The 20334-nt window shown below is 41.1% G+C and overlaps 1 protein-coding gene across 1 annotated transcript; it reads left to right on the top strand.

The window, feature by feature from the left end:
* The first annotated feature begins 1729 nt into the window (after positions 1 to 1729).
* Positions 1730 to 11278, top strand: LOC124145706 (formin-like protein 20). Its single transcript, XM_046515601.2, has 4 exons — positions 1730 to 1876; positions 2856 to 2966; positions 6996 to 7542; positions 11208 to 11278. The coding sequence occupies exons 1-3, from the start codon at positions 1771 to 1773 to the stop codon at positions 7484 to 7486; spliced, it is 708 nt and encodes a 235-aa protein (XP_046371557.2). The 5' UTR covers positions 1730 to 1770; the 3' UTR covers positions 7487 to 7542; positions 11208 to 11278.
* Positions 11279 to 20334: the final 9056 nt, after the last annotated feature.

Genomic DNA, 20334 nt, shown 5'->3' with positions numbered 1-20334 from the left:
TGATTGCAATCTGGCATTTCACATACAGGTACAGTGGATTTCAACAAATGTGTGAGTTTATGGTCCTATCAAAACTAGCTATTGTTGTTGAAGGTTGCTATAATTACGGCAGGGGTCCGAATACTGGAATGTTTGTGAGAGAGATCTATCAGGATTTGTTTGAGTGGCTACATCAAAACATGCACATTATTCCCGACAGGAGTTACCGAACTATGTTTATTGTGGGGTGAAGGGGTGTGTTTTGTGTTGTAAACTTTAGTAACAAAATGAGTGAGTAGAAATTTACGCACTTTTCCACCGCAATGACCGCGGGGACACAAGGGGTGGACAATTGTAAGATGAAATGGGGATGTTATTCGGCACTTAATCACATAAGCTTCAAATATATATGTCAACCCAAACAATGGTGTTTCCTTTCCCGAAACTATACACTGTTCATATGGAATCGCGATTCTTCAGAGAAAAACTAGGAACATCATTTTGTAATCTAAGCGGTATGAAACACCGTAGCTGAACGTGTGCCTGAAGGTGGCCTCTGTCCAGAATGAACCAATCTACAGGGTGACAAGCAGTTGGTTCCAAAATTATTTAGGAGGATCGATTGAACGATCTGTCAATGATTATGGCTTGTTTGAGCGAGAAGGGATTTACGCACCTTTCTACCAATATTACGGCTTTGACACCAGAAATGGGTTTCACATAATATAATAAAACCATGTGAGGTATCGAACCTCGGCCTTTGTTGTGACGAGCGAACGCTTAAATCACCAGGCTAACCCACCTCTAAATATGACGTTGTCCAACTTTGGTAACAGACCACACAACGGTGAACATACCTAACTTAATGCATGCTCAACCTGTTCGATTGTTTTTTTGTTTGTTTGTTGTTTAACGCCGCACCCAGCAATATACCAGCTAAATGACGGCGGTCTGTAAATAATCGAGTCTGGACCAGACAATCAAGTGATTTACATCATAAACATCGATCCACGCAATTGGGATCGATGACATGCATCAACCAAGTCAACGAGCCTGACCACCCGATCCCGTGTGTCGCCTTTTACAACAAGCATAGACTAGTCGCCTTTTACGGCAAGCATGGGTTGCTGAAGACGTATGCTACACCGGATCTTCACGGGTCTCTCGATTGTACGAATCCGACTATATCATGGTTGGCGACGATGTTTGTCGCAAGAGGCGACTAACGAGATCGGGGGGTCAGGCTCGCTCACTTGTTTGATGCATGTCATCGATCCCAATTACGTGGATCGGTGCTCATGATATCAATCACTGGATTGTCTGGTCCAGGCTCGATTATTTCATATAGATGGAATATTGCTGAATGCGGCGTTAAACAAACAAACCAATGAGCATGTGTTTATGAATCACTGGACCCGTGAAGATCCGTGTTAATAATTAAACAACAAACGAAAAAACAAAAACAATATGAATCACTATCAAATAGTGATGACACCAGGTGTTCACTAATCCTGCTCAATGTGTGGCGTTAAACAACAAACAAACAAACAAACTCAATGGGTGGCACCCGTTACAAACGTTTCAGGGCTCCTTTTTATCCCTTCATCAGCTGAATGGAACACTGTTCATATGCGTGTACATAACATGTAAACTTTCTTATTTTGTTGAGTATAAATAAACTGATTAACCTTCAGTGGAACATTCCAAGGTTGCAACACTGAAACACATTAAGATTCAGGTATAAATTGCTGACCCAGGATCACAGACCCCAGAGACTGCTTGCGAGGCACCATGTCTCAGCTGTTGCCTCTTCTCCTGTGTGCTGTTGTTGGGTGTTCCCTTCAGGGAGCAGCTGGACAATCAACCAATGCAGAGGGCCAAGTGGGTGCGGATAAAGGCGAGTAGCGAAATCGTTTATTATCTATTCTCTTGATCAATATAAGTTTCAGTCCTCATCGAGATCCGTTTCACCTTTGTTTCACAGAGGTACTTTTCAGTGAATGTGCGATTTGGTTAAAAGACGTTATATGTGATACCACGACGTGTCGGCTTTCTCGAACTCAGGAAACGGTAGTAGTTGGTTGGTTTTTGTTTAACGCCGCACTCAGCAATATTCCAGCTATATGACGGCGGTCTGTAAACGTTCTGTGTAACATTTTAGCACGTTTGTACATTCAATAACTGCTGTTTAAGTTGAACGGAACTAATCTATGCATCATCAACATTTAGTTCTAGCTTGTGTCGTATTCGACTAGAATTGGTCTTCAGCAACCCATGCTTGCCGTAAAAGGCGACTATGCTTGTCGTAGGGGGCGACTAACGGGATCTGGTGGTCAGGATCGGTGCCGTTGTTTGTTTGTTGTTTAACGCCGCACTCAGCAGTATTCCAGCTATATGACGGCGGTCTGTAAATGATCGAGCCTGGACCAGACAATCCAGTGATTGACATCAAGAACTTTGATCCACGCAATTGGGATCGATGACATCCTTCAACCGATCCCGCCTCTTACGACACGCATAGTCGCCATTTACACAGCAAGCATGGGTTGCTGAAGACCTTTTCTACCCCGGCTGGTTGGTTGGTTTGTTGTTTAACTCCGCAATATTCCAGCTATATGACGACGGTCTGTAAATAATCGAATATGGACCAGACAATCAAGTGATTGATATCATGCGCATCGATCCACGCAATTGGGATCGAGGTTTTCTACCCCGAATCTTAAAGGGCCTATAGCTGGAATATTGCCGAGTACGGCGTTAACAAAAAAACAAACAAACAGTAAATGATCGAGTCTCGATCTTCACTGGTCAATACTAGTTTGACCTAAGGTAAACGTAGGTCAGTGTAGATCACGAGCAATGATTGTTCTATTCAGATGCACTTAAAGATGACGTGGCCTTCCTTGTCAATAGTGTACGGACAATGGTGAAAGAACAGCAGGAAAGGATCATCCAAGAGGACATTTCGTCTTCAACAGTGAAAGACAGTAAGTTGACTATGTCGTCTGAAGGAAAATATTGTTTCCAACTCAGGTGCGGTAACCGTATTTCAATATATTAAAGTCGTTTATAGGGAGCAGGAGAGATATCGGTTACCGCAGTTATTGGCAACCTGTCACACGATGCGCATTAGTGGCAGTAGAAATGACAGACCCACAAAAGATAGGTAAAGAAAATAATTGATTACAAAGCAAACATAAACAAAAGCGATTACATAATTCCCACTAAATTGTAAGTACCTAATTACTCAAGTCCTAATAGTAAACTGATAATAATGCTAACAGTACTAACTTCATATTACATATCTACCCATACAGATTCTAGTTCTCATAACTAGTTTTAAATCAGAACTGTGATATACTAGTTATTGTACTGTCCATCGTTGACAGGTTGTTATTTCGTCTCAATATATGTCTTATTAATGTACTTCTCATCACGATATGGCTGAAATACTGCCGATGTGACGTTAAATCTTAACTCACTCACTCACTCAAAGATTCTAGTAAAATACATTATATAAGTTCAGGTATCAGCACCTGATATTTGTGAGTGAGTGAGTGAGTGAGTATGCTTTTACGCCACTTTTAGCAATATAACAGCAATATCACGGGGGGGGGGGGGGGACACCAGAAATGGGCTTCACACATTGTACCCATGTAGTAAATCGAGCCCGGGTTTTTCGGCGTGACGAGCGAACGCTTTAACCACTAGGCTACCCGACCGCCCCATAATGACATCATAAGCAGGTTCAGGACATTATGTTGTCATTCACGAATTGTCGTTAATGACAATTATAGTTGTGTTGACATGGTCATAGTTATTACTATTGTCTTCCCTTTACAAAAGAGTTCATAGACCTTGGTCGATGTATTGTCAATTTTGACAACAGTTCATACTGAGTTGACATATACTCTGGAATAAAAGAAGGCCAAAGTAGTAAAATCTTAAATATCTGACAGTGTTGCCGACATCCACACTGAGTGAGTGAGTGAGTGAGTTAAAATTTAACGTCACATCGACAGTATTTCAGCCATATCTTGACGAGAAGTACATTAATAATACACATATTTAGACAATATAAAAAGCTGTCAACGATGGACAGTACAAAAACTAGAATATCACAGAGACTATTTAAAACTAGTTGAGAATATATAAAAGACATAAGTATTAGTGAACAACACAAGATAAAAATGGGCTAGAGATCGTCAGTAACTAAAGGGAGATCACCATACTAGGGACCATGGGGACTTACAGTGCCTTTGCTTCCTGCATGGACACATCCACACTGCATGGATTGGGATTGATTTGTGTGGAAAGAATGATATACTGCTGAAATTTGGTATAAGATGGAAAAATCGCAAACACACAACCACGTGAGAGTCTGGCTCCGAAACACACCAACATGACATGCACATGCAGTATCACTTGTTGGGCAATAAATACGTTAGGTTTTCATTCGCATTCTGTCACAATCTTACAACGCGTGACTAGGTTTTATATCCGTGATCTAATGCAAAAGAGTGAGTGAGTGAGTTGACCCACAATCATAGGTTTCTGGCGTGCCCAAGGGACGCAACTCTGTCTAATGAAAAAGAAGTGGGACACCCAAGTAGGTATAAATATAAAGTACATGAAATTACACCAAATATCGGTTACACCAGCTTGGGCTGTCAGTCCAGATTTGAAGAGGCCATTTCTATGACGATGTCGTTTTGGCCATTCTCGTTATACTCATGAATATTTATTCAAAAGGTGAGGATCCTCCGTTCTGCGTCCCCTGTGACGAAAGAATCACAGTCAAGCATGTCCTGCTTGACTGTGTTGACTTTTCCATCGCAAGGGATCAGTATTTCAAAGTTTCATCCATCAAGGATCTTTTTAACATAAATTCTCATTTAATTCTCTTTTTTTTTTACAAGGAAATTGAATAGATTGATAAATTCTGACTGATATGTTTTCTATATAATAAAGGACTTTTTTGTAATTGGTAGAATATATTTGATAACCGAGATTGTTAGTGGCTGTATCCTTGAAACGATCTCATTCAAATCAGATCAAAGTTTTTGCTGCCGCTTAACAAAGATCTGAGAACTTCCCAATACGGTTCACGTCAGAACCAACTTTCGCAAACTTTGCCCGACCACTGAAATGACTAACAAGAAGCCGACATCAGTCACTCGTTTCAATCTGGCGACATCCGTTTCAGACTACGCTGGAATATATATGAATAAATATGTTGACACAGTTCTCGATTAAAATTTTGAAAACTGAACAAACGAACATTCTGGAATGTCTACTATGTGATTGCGATTGTATGGCAGTGCTTCCCACGTACTGTGCAACGCCTCATCCATTCAAATGTTTATCCCACGGAAGCTAGAGAAAGATGATAATTTTGACGGAATCAGTCGTACGGGTCGTAACTTTCATTCGGAATACCCCGTGTTAACATTTTCGAGGTGGCATGATTAAAAAACACATTCCGACTGTCACTTTCATGATCTGGTAAGCGACGCTTTGATTGGTCGGATGAAAGGTCGTTCTGACGTGACCCGTAATGGGATGTCCTCAGGACTTTGTTTAGCGATAGTGAGAACTAAGATCTGATTTTAATGAAATTGTTCTTTAAGGTGGTTCAAGTAGTGTAAAATTAATGTCCCCTTGAGAGGGTATGTAAGACCACGTCTTTCAAAGTATATTTATTTCTGCCCCGTTTTTTAATCGTAGAATATGTGTTGTTTTAATGTTTTGCTAAATTTGTCAATCATCACTTACAACTGAAGGGTTGATTAAATCCTGCTAGGGCCCATGCAGGTAGCAAAAGTACTGTAAGTCCCCATGGTCCCCAGTACTATGATCCACCTTCAGAGGGTGGCGATCTATAGCCCGTTTTGATATTGTGTTGTTGAATACTAATTTCTTTTTACATGCTCTCAAACTAGTTTTACGTAAATCTGTGATATACTAGTTAATATATTGTCCTTTGACGACAGTATTTTTATTTTGTTTAAATATATATTCTCAATGTCAAATTTTGTCTCGTCACGATATGGCTGAAATAGTACCGATGTGACGTTAAACTTTAACTCACTCACTCACTCCAAAACAAGGGGTAATTATTTAAAATCATCATCTTTTCGTATTAGTTCTCATCACATTTTATTATTATTTTTTTTTAAGATATTGAACTTATTGATAAATTGTGAAAATGTGTAGATTTTTGTGTTAAATTTTGTGATATTTGGAGTGTCTTATTTGTAACTTTGATTGTTAGTGGCTGTATCTTCAGAGGGTTGAAGTAGTGTAAAATTATTGTCCCCCTGAGAGGATATGTAAGACCACATCATTTAAAGTACTTTATTCCTACCACAGTTTTAAAACGTAGTTTTGTTATCATTTTAATTGATAGCTATATTGAGTATCATTGCCAGCAGCTGAAGGGATGGTGTAAATCCTGCTGGAGAACGGTGAAGGTAACAGGAGTGTCGTAAGCCCCCACGATCCCTAGTATGGTGGCCTAACTTTGGTTGCTGTTGATCAATAGCCCGATTTTATAATGTCTTCTTGTATACAGCGATATCTTACTGTGGTAACCTACTAGTTTTATAAATATTAATCTGTGATATATCTTAATATTCTACTGGCCTTTGTTGGCAGGGTTTTATATAGTCTAATTGTATTTATCATGTATAACATTTTATAGTCACGATATGTCTGAAATACTGCCGATGTGACTTTAAATTCTAACTCACTCACTCACTCACATTGTCACTTCCTTGTTTACAACGATAGCGAGATTCGCCACAGTTAAAGCTTTCCGCATCGAAATTAATTACGTTTGAACAGGTAACGCCGCAAAAAGCTCTTGTAAATGGGTGTTTTATGACGCATTAATATTTGGTTTTGGGGGAAATGAGATAAATAATTATTAAAATAATAATTCCGCATCCTAGAAGAAACACTTACAAACAAAAAGTTGCAACGTGACATTCAACCTGAGTATTCAATGTTTTCAGTTTCGGACATCAACGCCACACTGCACAATCTCAAGAAAGTGATTGACCAACATGTACTAGAAGATACTCGGCCATGCCCTCCACCTCCTCCTCCCCCACACCGGAGACATCATCATCGTCCTCCTCCTCCTTATGGCTATCCTCCTCCTCCACCATCTTATGGCTATCCTCCTCCTCCACCACCTTATGGCTATCCTCCTCCCCCACCACCTGATGGCTATCCTCCTCCCCCACCACCTGATGGCTATCCTCCTCCTCCACCACCTGATGGCCGTCGTCATTATCCTCATCATCCTCCTCCTCCACCACCACCTGATGGCCGTCGTCATCATCCTCGTCATCCTCCTCCTCCACCACCTGATGGCCGTCGTCATCATCATCATCATCATCCTCCTCCACCACCACCTGATGGCCGTCGTCATTATCCTCGTCATCCTCCTCCACCACCTGATGGCCGTCGTCATCCTCCTCCTCCTCCACCACCTTATTAACCTTCTGCTGGACACATCAGTGGAAGGTCTCGATCCTGGGGACTGATCTAACATGGGTAAGAATTACATTGTATAAGAAGAATACGTGATATGTGAAGAATATATTAAGAATTGAACATGGACATTTGTATCACATTCACATTGATATTGGGTTAGCTACATAGAATGCAGCATGGTAATGAGCAAATCTTGCACGCACGCGCACATACACATACACACATACAGATACAAACACGGACACACACACACATACAGATACATACACGGACACACACATACGAGGGGCGTTCAATGAGTTTTGCAACTTTGGCATTTGTGTTTACACAAACAATGTCAACTTGTGGTAGGTGTGACAATAGTCATATCATCAGGTTGACACGTGTCATAACATGTTCCAGACACAACAATAAGTTAGATGTGATGACTTCATTCACCTAAGGGTGGTCACAATCATGGATTCTCTCAAACATGAACAGCGTGCAGTAATAAAGTTCCTTACCAAGGAGGGATGCAAGGCAAAAGAAATCCATGATCGCATGTGCAAAGTAATGGGTAAGGATGCTCCTGACTATTCCACAGTTTGCCGTTGGTCTTTACAGTTTAAAAGGGGTAGGGACTCCATAGACGATGACCCAAGGTCAGGCAGGCCTTCAGATGCCACCCAACAAGAAACCATTGCTGCTATAGAAAGAAGAATTTTGTCTAACCGACGAGGGAAAGTATCTTAACTTTTTAGTGAGTTCCAATTATCAGTTGAGCATCTTGGTATGGCCAAGGTATCTGCAAGATGCGTACCTAGAAACCTCAGAGCTCTAGGTCGCCATCAGAGAACTGAAAGTTGTCGAGACCTCCTGGATCTCTTTACCATTGATGAAGCAGGATTTCTTTATCGTCTAGTGACAGGTGATGAAACATGGATCCACCACTGGGACCCAGAAACTAAACCTGGCGGCATGATCCATGATTGATAAAAAAATAACAAGAAAAGGTTTTGTTGTGAATTATAATATAATCTAGGGAGGGGTAACAAATGATTGATCAACCACAGTTTGAATGAAATTGTGCAATCACAGGTAATGTAAGCTCAAGGTAGACAATGGTTGGGTAAGAAATTTCTTTTTCAAAAGTTGTCTGAAATGTCACCAAAAAATTGTCAGACCCACTACAAGTTCATTGTGGACACAGTTGCCTTCAATAGCTTGTGTGACCTCCAGCTGCTTCAATGCATGCTGTGATACACCGCCTCATCGATGACGTCAGTCTTCTGATGAGGTGGACTGGAATCCGTTGCCACTCGTCTCTCAGGGCCTGCTGCAATGTTTGTCTGTCGACGGGAGGCTGATGGCTTACTCTAATCTGTCTGTCAAGATGGTCCCACAGATGTTCAATTGGATTCATATCGGGTGACGTTCTGTTGGTTTAGAAAGTTCCGAGTCAGTCTTGCAGTATCGGGCCTGGCATTGTCGTGTTGAAACAATGTCCCCTGCTGTTGGTTTTGTAAGAACGGAAGCACAACTGACTGCAACACTTGGTCTCTGTACTGCACAGCGTTCAGGTTTCCCTGTATAATCACCAAATCAGTCTTCTGATCTCCACAAATACCGCCCTCACCATGACACCTCCCCCGCCGAATGGATGGACCTCTCGAATACACGCCGGAGCCAAACGTTCCCCTCTTCGTCGATAAACTCGTTCTCTGTCGTCAATTCGAAACAAGTTAAACCGACTTTCATCAGTAAACAGCTATCGACGCCAATTTCTCACTTACCAGCGTCGAACCTGCCTCGCCAATCGCAGCCATCAGGCGTCGATTTTGAGCAGTCAGTACCATTCCTCGGAAAGGATGATACGCTCGTATTCCAGCAGCACTAAGTCGTCGTCGTGCTGTACGTTGGCTAATGGGATGTCCCAACGCTGTTGCTGCCGTCGCCGTCGCCGTCGCCGTTACGAATCTGTTTCGCAGGTGAATGAGCCGTATCTGACCGTCTTCCAGTGGTTTTGTCACTTGGGGTCGTCCGGTTCTAGGCCTGTCCTGTGTCTTCACTGTCTGCCTGTACCGTTGAATCAGCCTGGCTACTGTCAATGGTGTACAACCAAACCTTCTGGCAGTTTGGACCTGTGTTGCCCCCATTTCGGCCATGCCGATAGCTCTCTCTCTCTCTCTCTCTCTCTGCCCCTGTGACAGTCGTGGCATTTCTTTTGTGTGCTTTCATCACGTGTGGTTATACCCTGCAGACGAACGCATTCATACAGCAAACATGCACGTGCAGTTTATGCCATATGCGGGAAAGCTGTTTCACCATTTTTTTGTCACCGCATGAGCGCCGTCAAAGGTGGCGCGTTCGGGTGAGGTGTGTTTTGGTACCTGTTCCTGGGCAGTCATATTCCCAATACCCACTTTCCACTATTAATCGCTGTTTTTAGGAAAATTACAAATTGCCAACCTATACTTTCTTTTGCCGCTTAGTTTAAATTGGAATCCATGCAATGGAAGCGCCCCAATTCTCCGCCTCCAAGGAAGTTTCGCACTCAACCATCGGCTGGCAAGGTAATGGCCACCATATTTTGGGATGCAAGAGGCATATTACTGTATGGACAGTATTCCTCATGTAATGAAAGAATTGCGAAAATCTATTCGCGTTGTGGGATGTTAACACGTGGAATTCTACTTTTGCATGACAACGTTCCTGTTCACAAGTCGAGAATTTGCACAGGCCGCCATATGTGAATGTGGATTCGAACAGTTAATTCACCCACCCTACAGCCCCGGCTTAGCCCCCAGTGACTATTTCCTGTTCCAGCAAATGAAATCTGCCCTAAGTGGAAGACGCTTCCAGGATGACGAGGACATAAAGGCTGCGACAGAGGCGTGGTAAGAGGGCCAATCTGCGGATTCCTATAAAAGTGATATTAAAAGCTTGAAGGTCAAATGGAATAAGTGTATTTTGTGAGTGTGAGTGAGTTGGGTATAACGCCGCTTTTAACAGTATTACAGTTATATCGCGGCGTGTCAGCCTAATGTGGGAGGAAAGCCCGAAGTGATGCATGTCTCAGACGTTTACCACTTCGGTGAAACCTAGAAACATAATTGGGGTGAACCGATTCGAACCCACAATCATAGGTTCCTGTCGTGCCCAAGGGACGCAACTCTGCACAGCGTATCGCGGCGCCTTAGACGACTGGGCCACCCGTGCCCCCGAAGAAGTGTATTAAGGTGAATGGAGATTATATTGAAAAATAAGACTTAGTGCAAAAGATATTCTGCGACTTGGTCTTATATTGAAGTTGCAAAACTTATTGAACGCCCCTCTTATATACACCAACACAGATATGTTAAAGAGAGATGTCCGCTCAAATATTGTTTAATAAATTTCATACCCGTGAAGATTCCGGGGTAGAATAGGTCTTCAGCAACCCATGCTTGCCGTAAAAGGTGACTATGCTTGTCGTAAGAGGCGACTAACGGGATAAGGTGGTCAGGCTCGCTGACATGTTTGATGCATGTCATCGTATCCCAATTGCGTGGATCGATGCTCATGATATCATTCACTCGATTGTCTGGCCCAGACTTGATTATCTACAGACCGCCGTCATATAGCTGGAATATTGCTGAGTGCGGTGTTAAACAACCAACCAACAACAACAACATAATGAATTTCATAGTGACGTTAAAAAATCTGCCTCCAAATATTCCTTTCATATATTTGTATTTTACTTCCAGGAATCTTCTACATCTTCAGCCGTGCACGGGCATAATGAGTCGCAGTACGAAATAAATGATTGAGAATATCACAACTTGTGTTACTTTCATCATAGGAATAAATCTGCAACCTTTCTACGATTATTTTGCAGCCTTGAGAAACACTCGATGTTCAGGTTTATCCACCCGTTAAGATCCGGGTTAGAATAAGTCCTCAGCAACCCATGCTTGTCGTAAAAGGCGACTAACGGGATCGGGTTGAAGCATGTCATCGTATCCCAATTGCGTAGAGATCGATGGTCATGACGTCGATCACAGGATTTTCTGGTCCATAATCGATTATTTACAGACCGCCGCCATATAACTAAAAAACATTGCTGAGTGCGACGTTGAACAAAAATATGTTTCGACGCCTAGTTTATACTGATCTTGACCTTCAAGGTCATGCAATCATTTGTCAAAAACTTTCATCGGGAGTATATAGTATCAGGAGTATAAGTAAGTACCTAACATCTGACATAACCCCCGTGAAAGTCCGGGTTAGAATAGGTCTTCAGCAACCCATGCTTGCCGTAACAGGCGGTAAGAGGTGACTAACGGGATCGGGTCGTCAGGCTCGCTGACATGGTTGATGCATGTCATGACGTCAGGGCCGGATGTTATTTTCCCTCAAACGGTTGCGTACAGCTCTGTCACTGATTGGTCACATCCCAGGAATCTTGAACAATGTCGTCCCGGTAGCGTACACAATTCAAATTGCCATGATCGGCGATGAATTGTTTTCTCCCATGAGCTGTGATGCCATACCGAAAACTGACGACGTTGAGCAACGCAAGCGTTGCTAAAATAGTCTCCTAGACACATGTGGCCCCTTGCCTGATCATCAGAGCTATCCAGATGAAACCTGGACACATCTGTGAACAGTACACTGTCCCAGTTTTGTCTTCTGAACCTTAGATGCTGTCTACACCAAGCTAGGTGTACATGGCGGTGACGTGGAAGCAAAACTGGGCGTATTTCTGGACGTCAGAGCCGGGTGTAATGCTCCCTCAACTGGTTGCGTACGGTTCTGCCACTGATTGGTCACAACCAAGGATATGTCTGAGTTGGTAATGTGGCATTTTGGTATCGATTAGGTAGATGCGCCAAGCGAGTCTTCTTGACGTGACGACACGCGTCGATGTAAGCGTTATTTTCAGAAGTGTTTTCATGTGCACCCGATGGCTAAACAAGCATTGTGTGCTGTTCACAGCAAAAATCACGTGTATAAGTATCATGCTCATCCAACATGCAAACATCCAAATTGTCCACCGTGCATTGACATATGCGTGCAAATTGCAAATACAGTCGAGGAGATGCCTTCATAAATATATATTGAAGGATGCATTATTTAATTTCAGAATTATAAATATTATTTTAACCTTGTATGAAGCATAGTTACGTTTTTACGGCTAAAACATGTTAACAATTACCCAGGTTCTGCTCGTTCACCATAACGGTGTCTGATGAACATAAACCCTTCTCACAGCACTGTCTGATGAACATAAACCCCCATTACAACAGTGCATCATGAACATAAACCCCCAACACAACAGTGTGTGGTTAACATAAACCCCAATCACACCAGTGCCTGATGAACATAAACCCTATTACAACAGTTCGTTTTTAACATAAACCCCCATCACGAACAGTGCATGGTTTACATAAACACCCATCACAACACTGTCTGATGAACATAAACCCCCATCACAGCAGTGGCTGATGAACATTAACCACAATCACATTACTGTCTGATGAACATAAACCCCTATCACTACCGAATGAACATAAACCCCCATCACAACAACAATCCCAATTGCGTGGATCGATGCTCATGATATCAATCACTGGATTGTCTGGTCCAGACTCGATTATTTACAGACCGCCGTCATATAGCTGGAATATTGCTGAGTGCGGCGTTAAACAACAAACCAACAACCAATCACAACAGTGCCTGATGAACATAAACCCCCATCACAACAGAGGCTAATGAATATAAACCCCCTATCACAACAGTGCCAAATGAATATAACCCCTATTACTACAGTTCGTTTTTAACATAAACCCCAATCACGAACAGTGCATGGTTAACATAAACCCCTATCCCAACAGTGCATGGTTTACATAAACACCAATCACAACACTGTCTGATGAACATAACCCCCCATCACAACACTGTCTGATGAACATAAACCCCCATCACAGCAGTGGCTGATGAACATAAACCCCCACCACAACACTGTCTGATGAACATAACCCTCATCACAACAGTGCCAGATGAACATAAAGCCCCATCACAACACTGTCTGATGAACATAAACACCCATCACAACACTGTCTGATGAACTTAAACCCCCATTACAACACTGTCTGGTGAACATAAACCCTCATCACATCATCTATTGATGAGCTCTTGAAACATTTGCGACAGCATTTAGACAGAAGAGATCCCATTATTGGTCCATTCAAATCACGCAATACCAAAATTCAAAATAAATCAACATTCTCATCTCACTTAAGCAGAAACCACAAGCATCTTGCTGTATCAGAGTTATCGGATTCAGTTCACAGAGATAAAATTGATCATGATGAAAGTGAAAATGAGGATGCCCATTTAGATGAGACCACACAAAATCAGTTCCTGAAAAATATTTCTCAGTTCTGGAAGCAAAACACTTGCTACCGGTAGTATCTTTAAATTCAAGATATTATAACGGAATACCAAGCTCTTCATGAATTTAGCAATAACATTGTACAGAGTCAAACCATAGAGAGACTCTAGTCAAATGGGATTTCAGATGTCATCATTAATGACATCAGGTTTGACATCAGAGCATCGGATGTAGTTTGGGGTTTCAGTGAAGATTGGTTGGTTGGTTTGTTGTTTAACGCCGCACTCAGCAATATTCCAGCTATGACGGCGGTCTGTAAATAATCGAGTCTGGACCAGACAATCCAGTGATTGATATCATGAGTATTGATCCACGCAATTCGGATCGATGACATGCATCAACCAAGTCAGCGAGCCTGACCACCCGATCCCGTTAGTCGCCTTTTACGACAAGCATAGTCACCTTTTACGGCAAGCAAGGGTTGCTAAAGGCCTATTCTACCCTGGAATCTTCACGGGTCGTTTCAGTGAAGGAAGGAACAAACATTTCAGTATGTCTCAATTCTCAAAACATTGTCAAGCGTATATACTTACCACAGATTACACATGGCAAACCATAATAACAGTGGTGAATATCTTGTGAGCAACAGTCAGGTTTTCATGACATTCACCAGGGTTCCGTGTTTAATCGCAATGCATTCTTTCAAACACATATGGACACATTTCAGATTATTTAGTACCAGTATGCATTTGAAGATGTAAATCATTTGGGTTCAGGTAAAAGAAAGCACAAGCTTGTAGGAGTATAATTTACTCTGGGAAATTTCCCGTCTGTCAAGCGTTCCACAATTGACTGTATGCAATTAGTTATACTTTGTCGTGAAAAAGACCTGAAACAATGTGGTCCAGATAAAGTTTTTGGTCCATTGGTGATGGATTTGAAACACCTTGAAAGTGTTGGTCTAGATGTGGGAAATGATGTTTTCATTAAAGGTTCCGTATTTTGCATTCTGGGTGATAATTTGGGTTCGCACATTGTTGGGGGCTTGTGGAAAGTTTTAGTGGAAACCATGTTTGTAGATCAGAAACGCTTTATGAATCCTATGCTATTGGAGGTGAGAAAGGAACCCAAGAAAATTACCAAGAAAGTGTCCAAATAGTGCTCAGTGAAGGTCTTAACAATCGCAAAGGAATAAAGCAAAGTTATATCTTTAATGAGTTACAACACTTTCATGTAGTAAGTGGACTGCCACCCCGTATAGGGCATGACTTATTTGAAGGAATTCTTGCCTATGATATGATTTGTTTGTTATTTGTTTGTTGTTTAACGCCGCACTCAGCAATATTTCAGCGATATTTGACGGCGGTCCGTAAATAATCAAGTCTGGACATCTTGAGCATCGATCCACGCAATTGGGATACGATGACATTCATCAAACCAAGTCAGCGAGCCTGACCACCCGATCCCGTTAGTCGCCTCTTACGACAAGCAAAGTCGCCTTTTACGGCAAGCATGGGTTGCTGAAGACCTATTCTACCCCGGATCTTCACAGGTCTCCTATGATATGAAGTTGGTCACTGATTACTTTATGATCACATCAAGATGGTTTACCTATGACCAGCGAAACAAAAGACTGATTGGGTTTCCCTACACTGGCTATGATGCCGTTGACAAGCCCTGTGCTGTAAACCCAACCTCAGATAGAATGCCAGGACATGCAGTACAGAACTGGGTATTTATCAGACAATTTTCCCTGTTAGTTGGAAAATATGTTGCTGACAAAGGACAGGGTTTGGGCTTTTTTCCCTTTGATTAAAAAGTTGGTAGAAATTGTTTGTACACAAAGTTTTGAAATTTTCCAAATTGCAATTTTGAATTCTGTTATAGAGGATTAATTGCATGAAAGTAAAGAGATGTTCAGATGCGTCCAAAGCACCGTTATTTGGTACATTATCCAGAACTGATTTTGAAGTTTGGGCCTCTGATACGCCTCTGGACACTTCGATTTGAAAGCGAACATTCCTACTTCAAGAAATGTGCTAGGAAACTTCAGAATTATAAAAGTCTTATAAAAACACTCTCTCAAAAACACCAGCTTTTCAAGGCTCTTTACAATTCAGGTAGTCTGTTTCCAAATGAATTTGAAGTGGAAATACTATTTTACCCTTTCACCCTGAAATGTATTCAGAAAACATCAAAGCTGTTCTGTCTGGATGTGGCTTAACTAGTTTAAACTCTATGAAGGCAACAAATGTTTGCATAAGAGGTATAACATACAAACTGGGAAACACACTGGTGATCAGCCACCCAACTTCTTATGAAAAGACATATTTGTAGAAGGAATTACAGTGTATTTCTTGGGTCCATGAAATTGAAAGCACATATATTGATGCTATGGATCTTCATGCGTATGAAAGTTCACTTGATCACGAGTATTGTGTGCAGTGTCTAACTCTCTCTCAGTTTGCAGATTGCTATACAGAGGAAAACCTATTTTGAATCAGGGACGAGCTACGTTTCCCTAAAGGATTCATTATCACTGACTGTCAACGCTGACAATGGCCAGTGGGATTTCTGAGGATGAGAAATGTCTTCAGAGACATGTGTGTGAGTGAGTGAGTGAGTTGGGTTTAACGCCGCTTTTAACAGTATTCCAGTTATATCACGGCGTGCCAGCGTAATGTGGGAGGAAAGCCCGAAGTGATGCAGGTCTCAGACGTTTACCACTTCGGTGAAACCCACGAGCACGGGTATGGTGCTGACAAACCTAGAAACATAATCGGGGTGAACCGGGATTCGAACCCACAATCATAGGTTTCTGGCGTGCCCAAGGGAAGCGACTCTGCACAGCGAATCGCGGCGCCTTAGACGACTGGGCCACCCGTGCCCCCCAGAGACATGTACTTCATCTTATTGGTAACCTTTTTTTTTCTTTTTTTTTGGTTTGGTTATTGTCAAGTGATTGATATCATGAGCATCGATCCACGCAATTTGGATCGATGACATGCATCAACCAAGTCAGCGAGCCTGACCACCCGATCCCGTTAGTCGCCTTTTACGACAAGCATAGAATCTTCACGGGTAACCTGGATGAGGACACTTTGAACAATATTGTTGATGTTCTGAATATCTTAGGCGTCACACAAGTGGATGATGACCCTAAGTGGGTGACACAGGATGATCTGGCGGGGAGAATCAAACCTGTTCATGCAAGAAAGCTACTTAGCCATTCAGTGTGTGAGTAGTATTATACTTATTTCATAGCTAATGCACATTCACACAATCTAATGTTTCTTCTCTCAGCTTCTTATGGTAAACCTGGTTATTCTTGAAAGTTGCTGAAGCTGAGTACCTAGTTAGTGTAACATGTAATTGCATTTTGTTGGATTATTGGAGTTACATTGTTTGCCCTTCCACTAATAATTACATACCATGCAAGACATGGCTATTGCAAAATCAAAATATAGTTCTAAGTCATTATCTGTAATAAGGTCACAAAAACACCTTTGTGGTTCTGATAGCATGGCTGCTGTCAAAAATAGGGTAGGTATGTAGGCAGTTTTGTTTTAATACAAATGGGGTAGGGGGTGTATTCTATTATCCTGAGGGGCGGTCGGGTAGCCTAGTGGTTAAAGCGTTCGCTCGTCACGCCGAAGACCCGGGTTCAATTCCCGACATTGGTACAATGTGTGAAGCCCATTTCTGGTGGCCCCTGCCGTGATATTGCTGGGATATTGCTAAAAGCGGCGTAAAACCATACTCACTCACTCTATTATCCTGAATCAAGTATTTTTTATTGATATTGATTTTTCTTTCAGAACAATTATGTATATGCTCATAAAAAAGTAAAATATTTGTGGTAGATCAAGTAATTGGAATCACACCTATTTTGGCTAAGCCTTAAGGGTTTTATGTTTGCAGTTACCAAATCTCAGTATGATACTACTTAATTTGTCCATTTAAGAATAGTGTGTAATTTTAGCACAACCATCAAGTAGTGTCCCCTCACCTTCATCCAGTGTGGATACATCCATGTCATTCTCACCGAAGAGTCCGTGTCCAATATTGATTCATAACGTAAACACTGATCCCAACTGGCCAGTCAAATTAGAACTCAAATTAGAAGTAGAGCATAGCTAAAGGGATGATAGTTTGCCATTTTAGTTAAGATTTATTACCTTAATAATTTACTAATTTATGTCCTTATTACCATTTTAACTAGTTAGTTTATTACAATATTTACATTAAAAGAATATATTATTAGTTATTATATTAGTTATGGTTTATACCTTAGTATTTTATACCTTAAACATTCATTCCATAGCTCTGTAACATTAAGTAAGCTTACTCTCAGCCTAACTTCCACTAATTGTCACACTGCCGGCCTAGTCTACTGTCTTGTAATGTCATCTTAGATATTGTATAAATATTCTATATTCAATGATTTGTAATTCTTACCAAAGTTACATACAGTATGTTCATTATCACTATCAGATTGATATATTTTGTATCTGTGCATTGATGCATTGATGTATTGTACGGATACGTCTGATGAATTGTGTAAAATAAAGTAAGTTACATTTATTGAATGAAATTGATATCTCTATTTTAGAAATTCAAAGAGTAACTATAACAGATTGTATATATTTATTAGATTCTATGTTATATTTGCTTATGTTGTGCTTTCATTGTTTCAGGCTGAAGTAAGTACGTACATGAGTACCTACAAATTAATAAACGTCATCAGCCTCACCCCCCACAGCTGTTTGTGATTATTTGGACTAGTGGTACTTCACTACGGCCAACACAAGCACGGTTACATGTAGTACATTTAGTATTAAAATGTGAAGCTCCAGTATAAAATGCACTCTGCACTAGCAAGGCAAGTTTTGGTCTGTGTTTAAAGATGAATAAAGAACCTCGGAAAAGTACAATATTCTTTAATAAGATAATGGTACATGGTACACATCTCTATGTGATTTTTTAGTTGTAATTTTAATTGGATTCAGATGTTTCATTGGCACCAACCCTGATAGAGGATCGAAAGGGAACCAAGGGAAGAAGTAGAAGACTAAGATTAACCCCAAGGGTCTCAGTTTAATCAACGCTCTTGCGGATTTTGAGTGGCTGGAATCAGACCCATAGCCTGTTCAAAATGCAGCAGAGATTTTGTTAAACTTGAGGAAATATTAGTACTGCTTGTGAGTGTAGTATGCTTATTGATATTTTCACGAGAGAATTTCTTTCAGAATTGTAAGAGACAGTTGTGTTAACTGAATGTTGTGATTTGATTGTTTTAGAGTTCAACAATTAAGTAGAGGATTTCACTGCAAACTGACATCATACTGGCTTTCAGATTGGTAATATTTGAACAGCGTGTAGGAGCAATAAATGAAAGGAATAAGTTTGTACAAAGAAGGTCCTATTTTGTCAAACTCTTTCAGTTATTGCATGCTAGAGACTAGGTCATATCGATTGGTTGTGTGTCATTTAGTAAAACATAATTCGAGATTCATTGAAATTTATATTTCAAGGTTTCTCCTTCACGGAATATTAGTGTTATCACATTTTTTTCATATTGAATGTTTTCAAAACTTAAATCTTCTTGGATTTTTAACTTGAAGTTTCTTTTCTGAATTAGTCTCCCTTTGAGGGTTTCTTTAAGACTTTACTTTTTTTGATCATTTAAGGTGACCATCATCCATGTTAGTGTAATTGGATTCACTGGAACACAGGACATTGGCTGGGCTACTTTTCGATCTGAGTTGTGTTCAGGTTGTATTGAGCAACTGTGCAAGAGGCAAACATGTTTTGGTAATGGAGTGAGTGAGTGAGTGAGTTGGGTTTAACGCCGCTTTTAACAATATTACAGTTATATCACGGCGTGTCAGCTTAATGTGGGAGGAAAGCCCGAAGTGATGCAGGTCTCAGACGTTTACCACTTCGGTGAAACCCACGAGCACGGGTATGGTGCTGACAAACCTAGAAACATAATCGGGGCGAACCGGGATTCGAACCCACAATCATAGGTTTCTGGCGTGCCCAAGGGACGCAACTCTGCACAGCGAATCGCGGCGCCTTAGACGACTGGGCCACCCGTGCCCCCTGTTTTGGTAATGGAACTCTGGTTGTGTTTGGAGTCATTCAAATAAGAGTATTTGTTCATGTTACACATGTTTCCTTCACATCCCAGTTTATGCAAATCCAGATTGATTAGTTAGTTATATTGTGACAGAATTCATGATTATTAATAAACATGTCTACTTAGATATTTCAGAATTTAAAAAAGATGGCCATATGTTACTGTTTACATACTTGAAGGTTCACAGAATATAAGGAAACGTTTTTTTTATCTCAATCTACAGTTGCTATTCACACAATGTTGTGTTTTGTCATTTTCCTCCTTAAACTGACCGAAATACAAGAGGGTATATCTACTGTGATGTGAACTATTCTTGGCATTGTAAGAAAAGAATAGTTTCACACTACAAACAATG

The sequence above is a fragment of the Haliotis rufescens genome, unplaced genomic scaffold (genome assembly GCF_023055435.1).
Source record: "Haliotis rufescens isolate VD_foot unplaced genomic scaffold, xgHalRufe1.0.p SCAF_21, whole genome shotgun sequence".
NCBI classification, from domain to species: Eukaryota; Metazoa; Mollusca; class Gastropoda; order Lepetellida; family Haliotidae; genus Haliotis; species Haliotis rufescens.
This window is presented reverse-complemented; position numbering and strand designations above follow the sequence as displayed.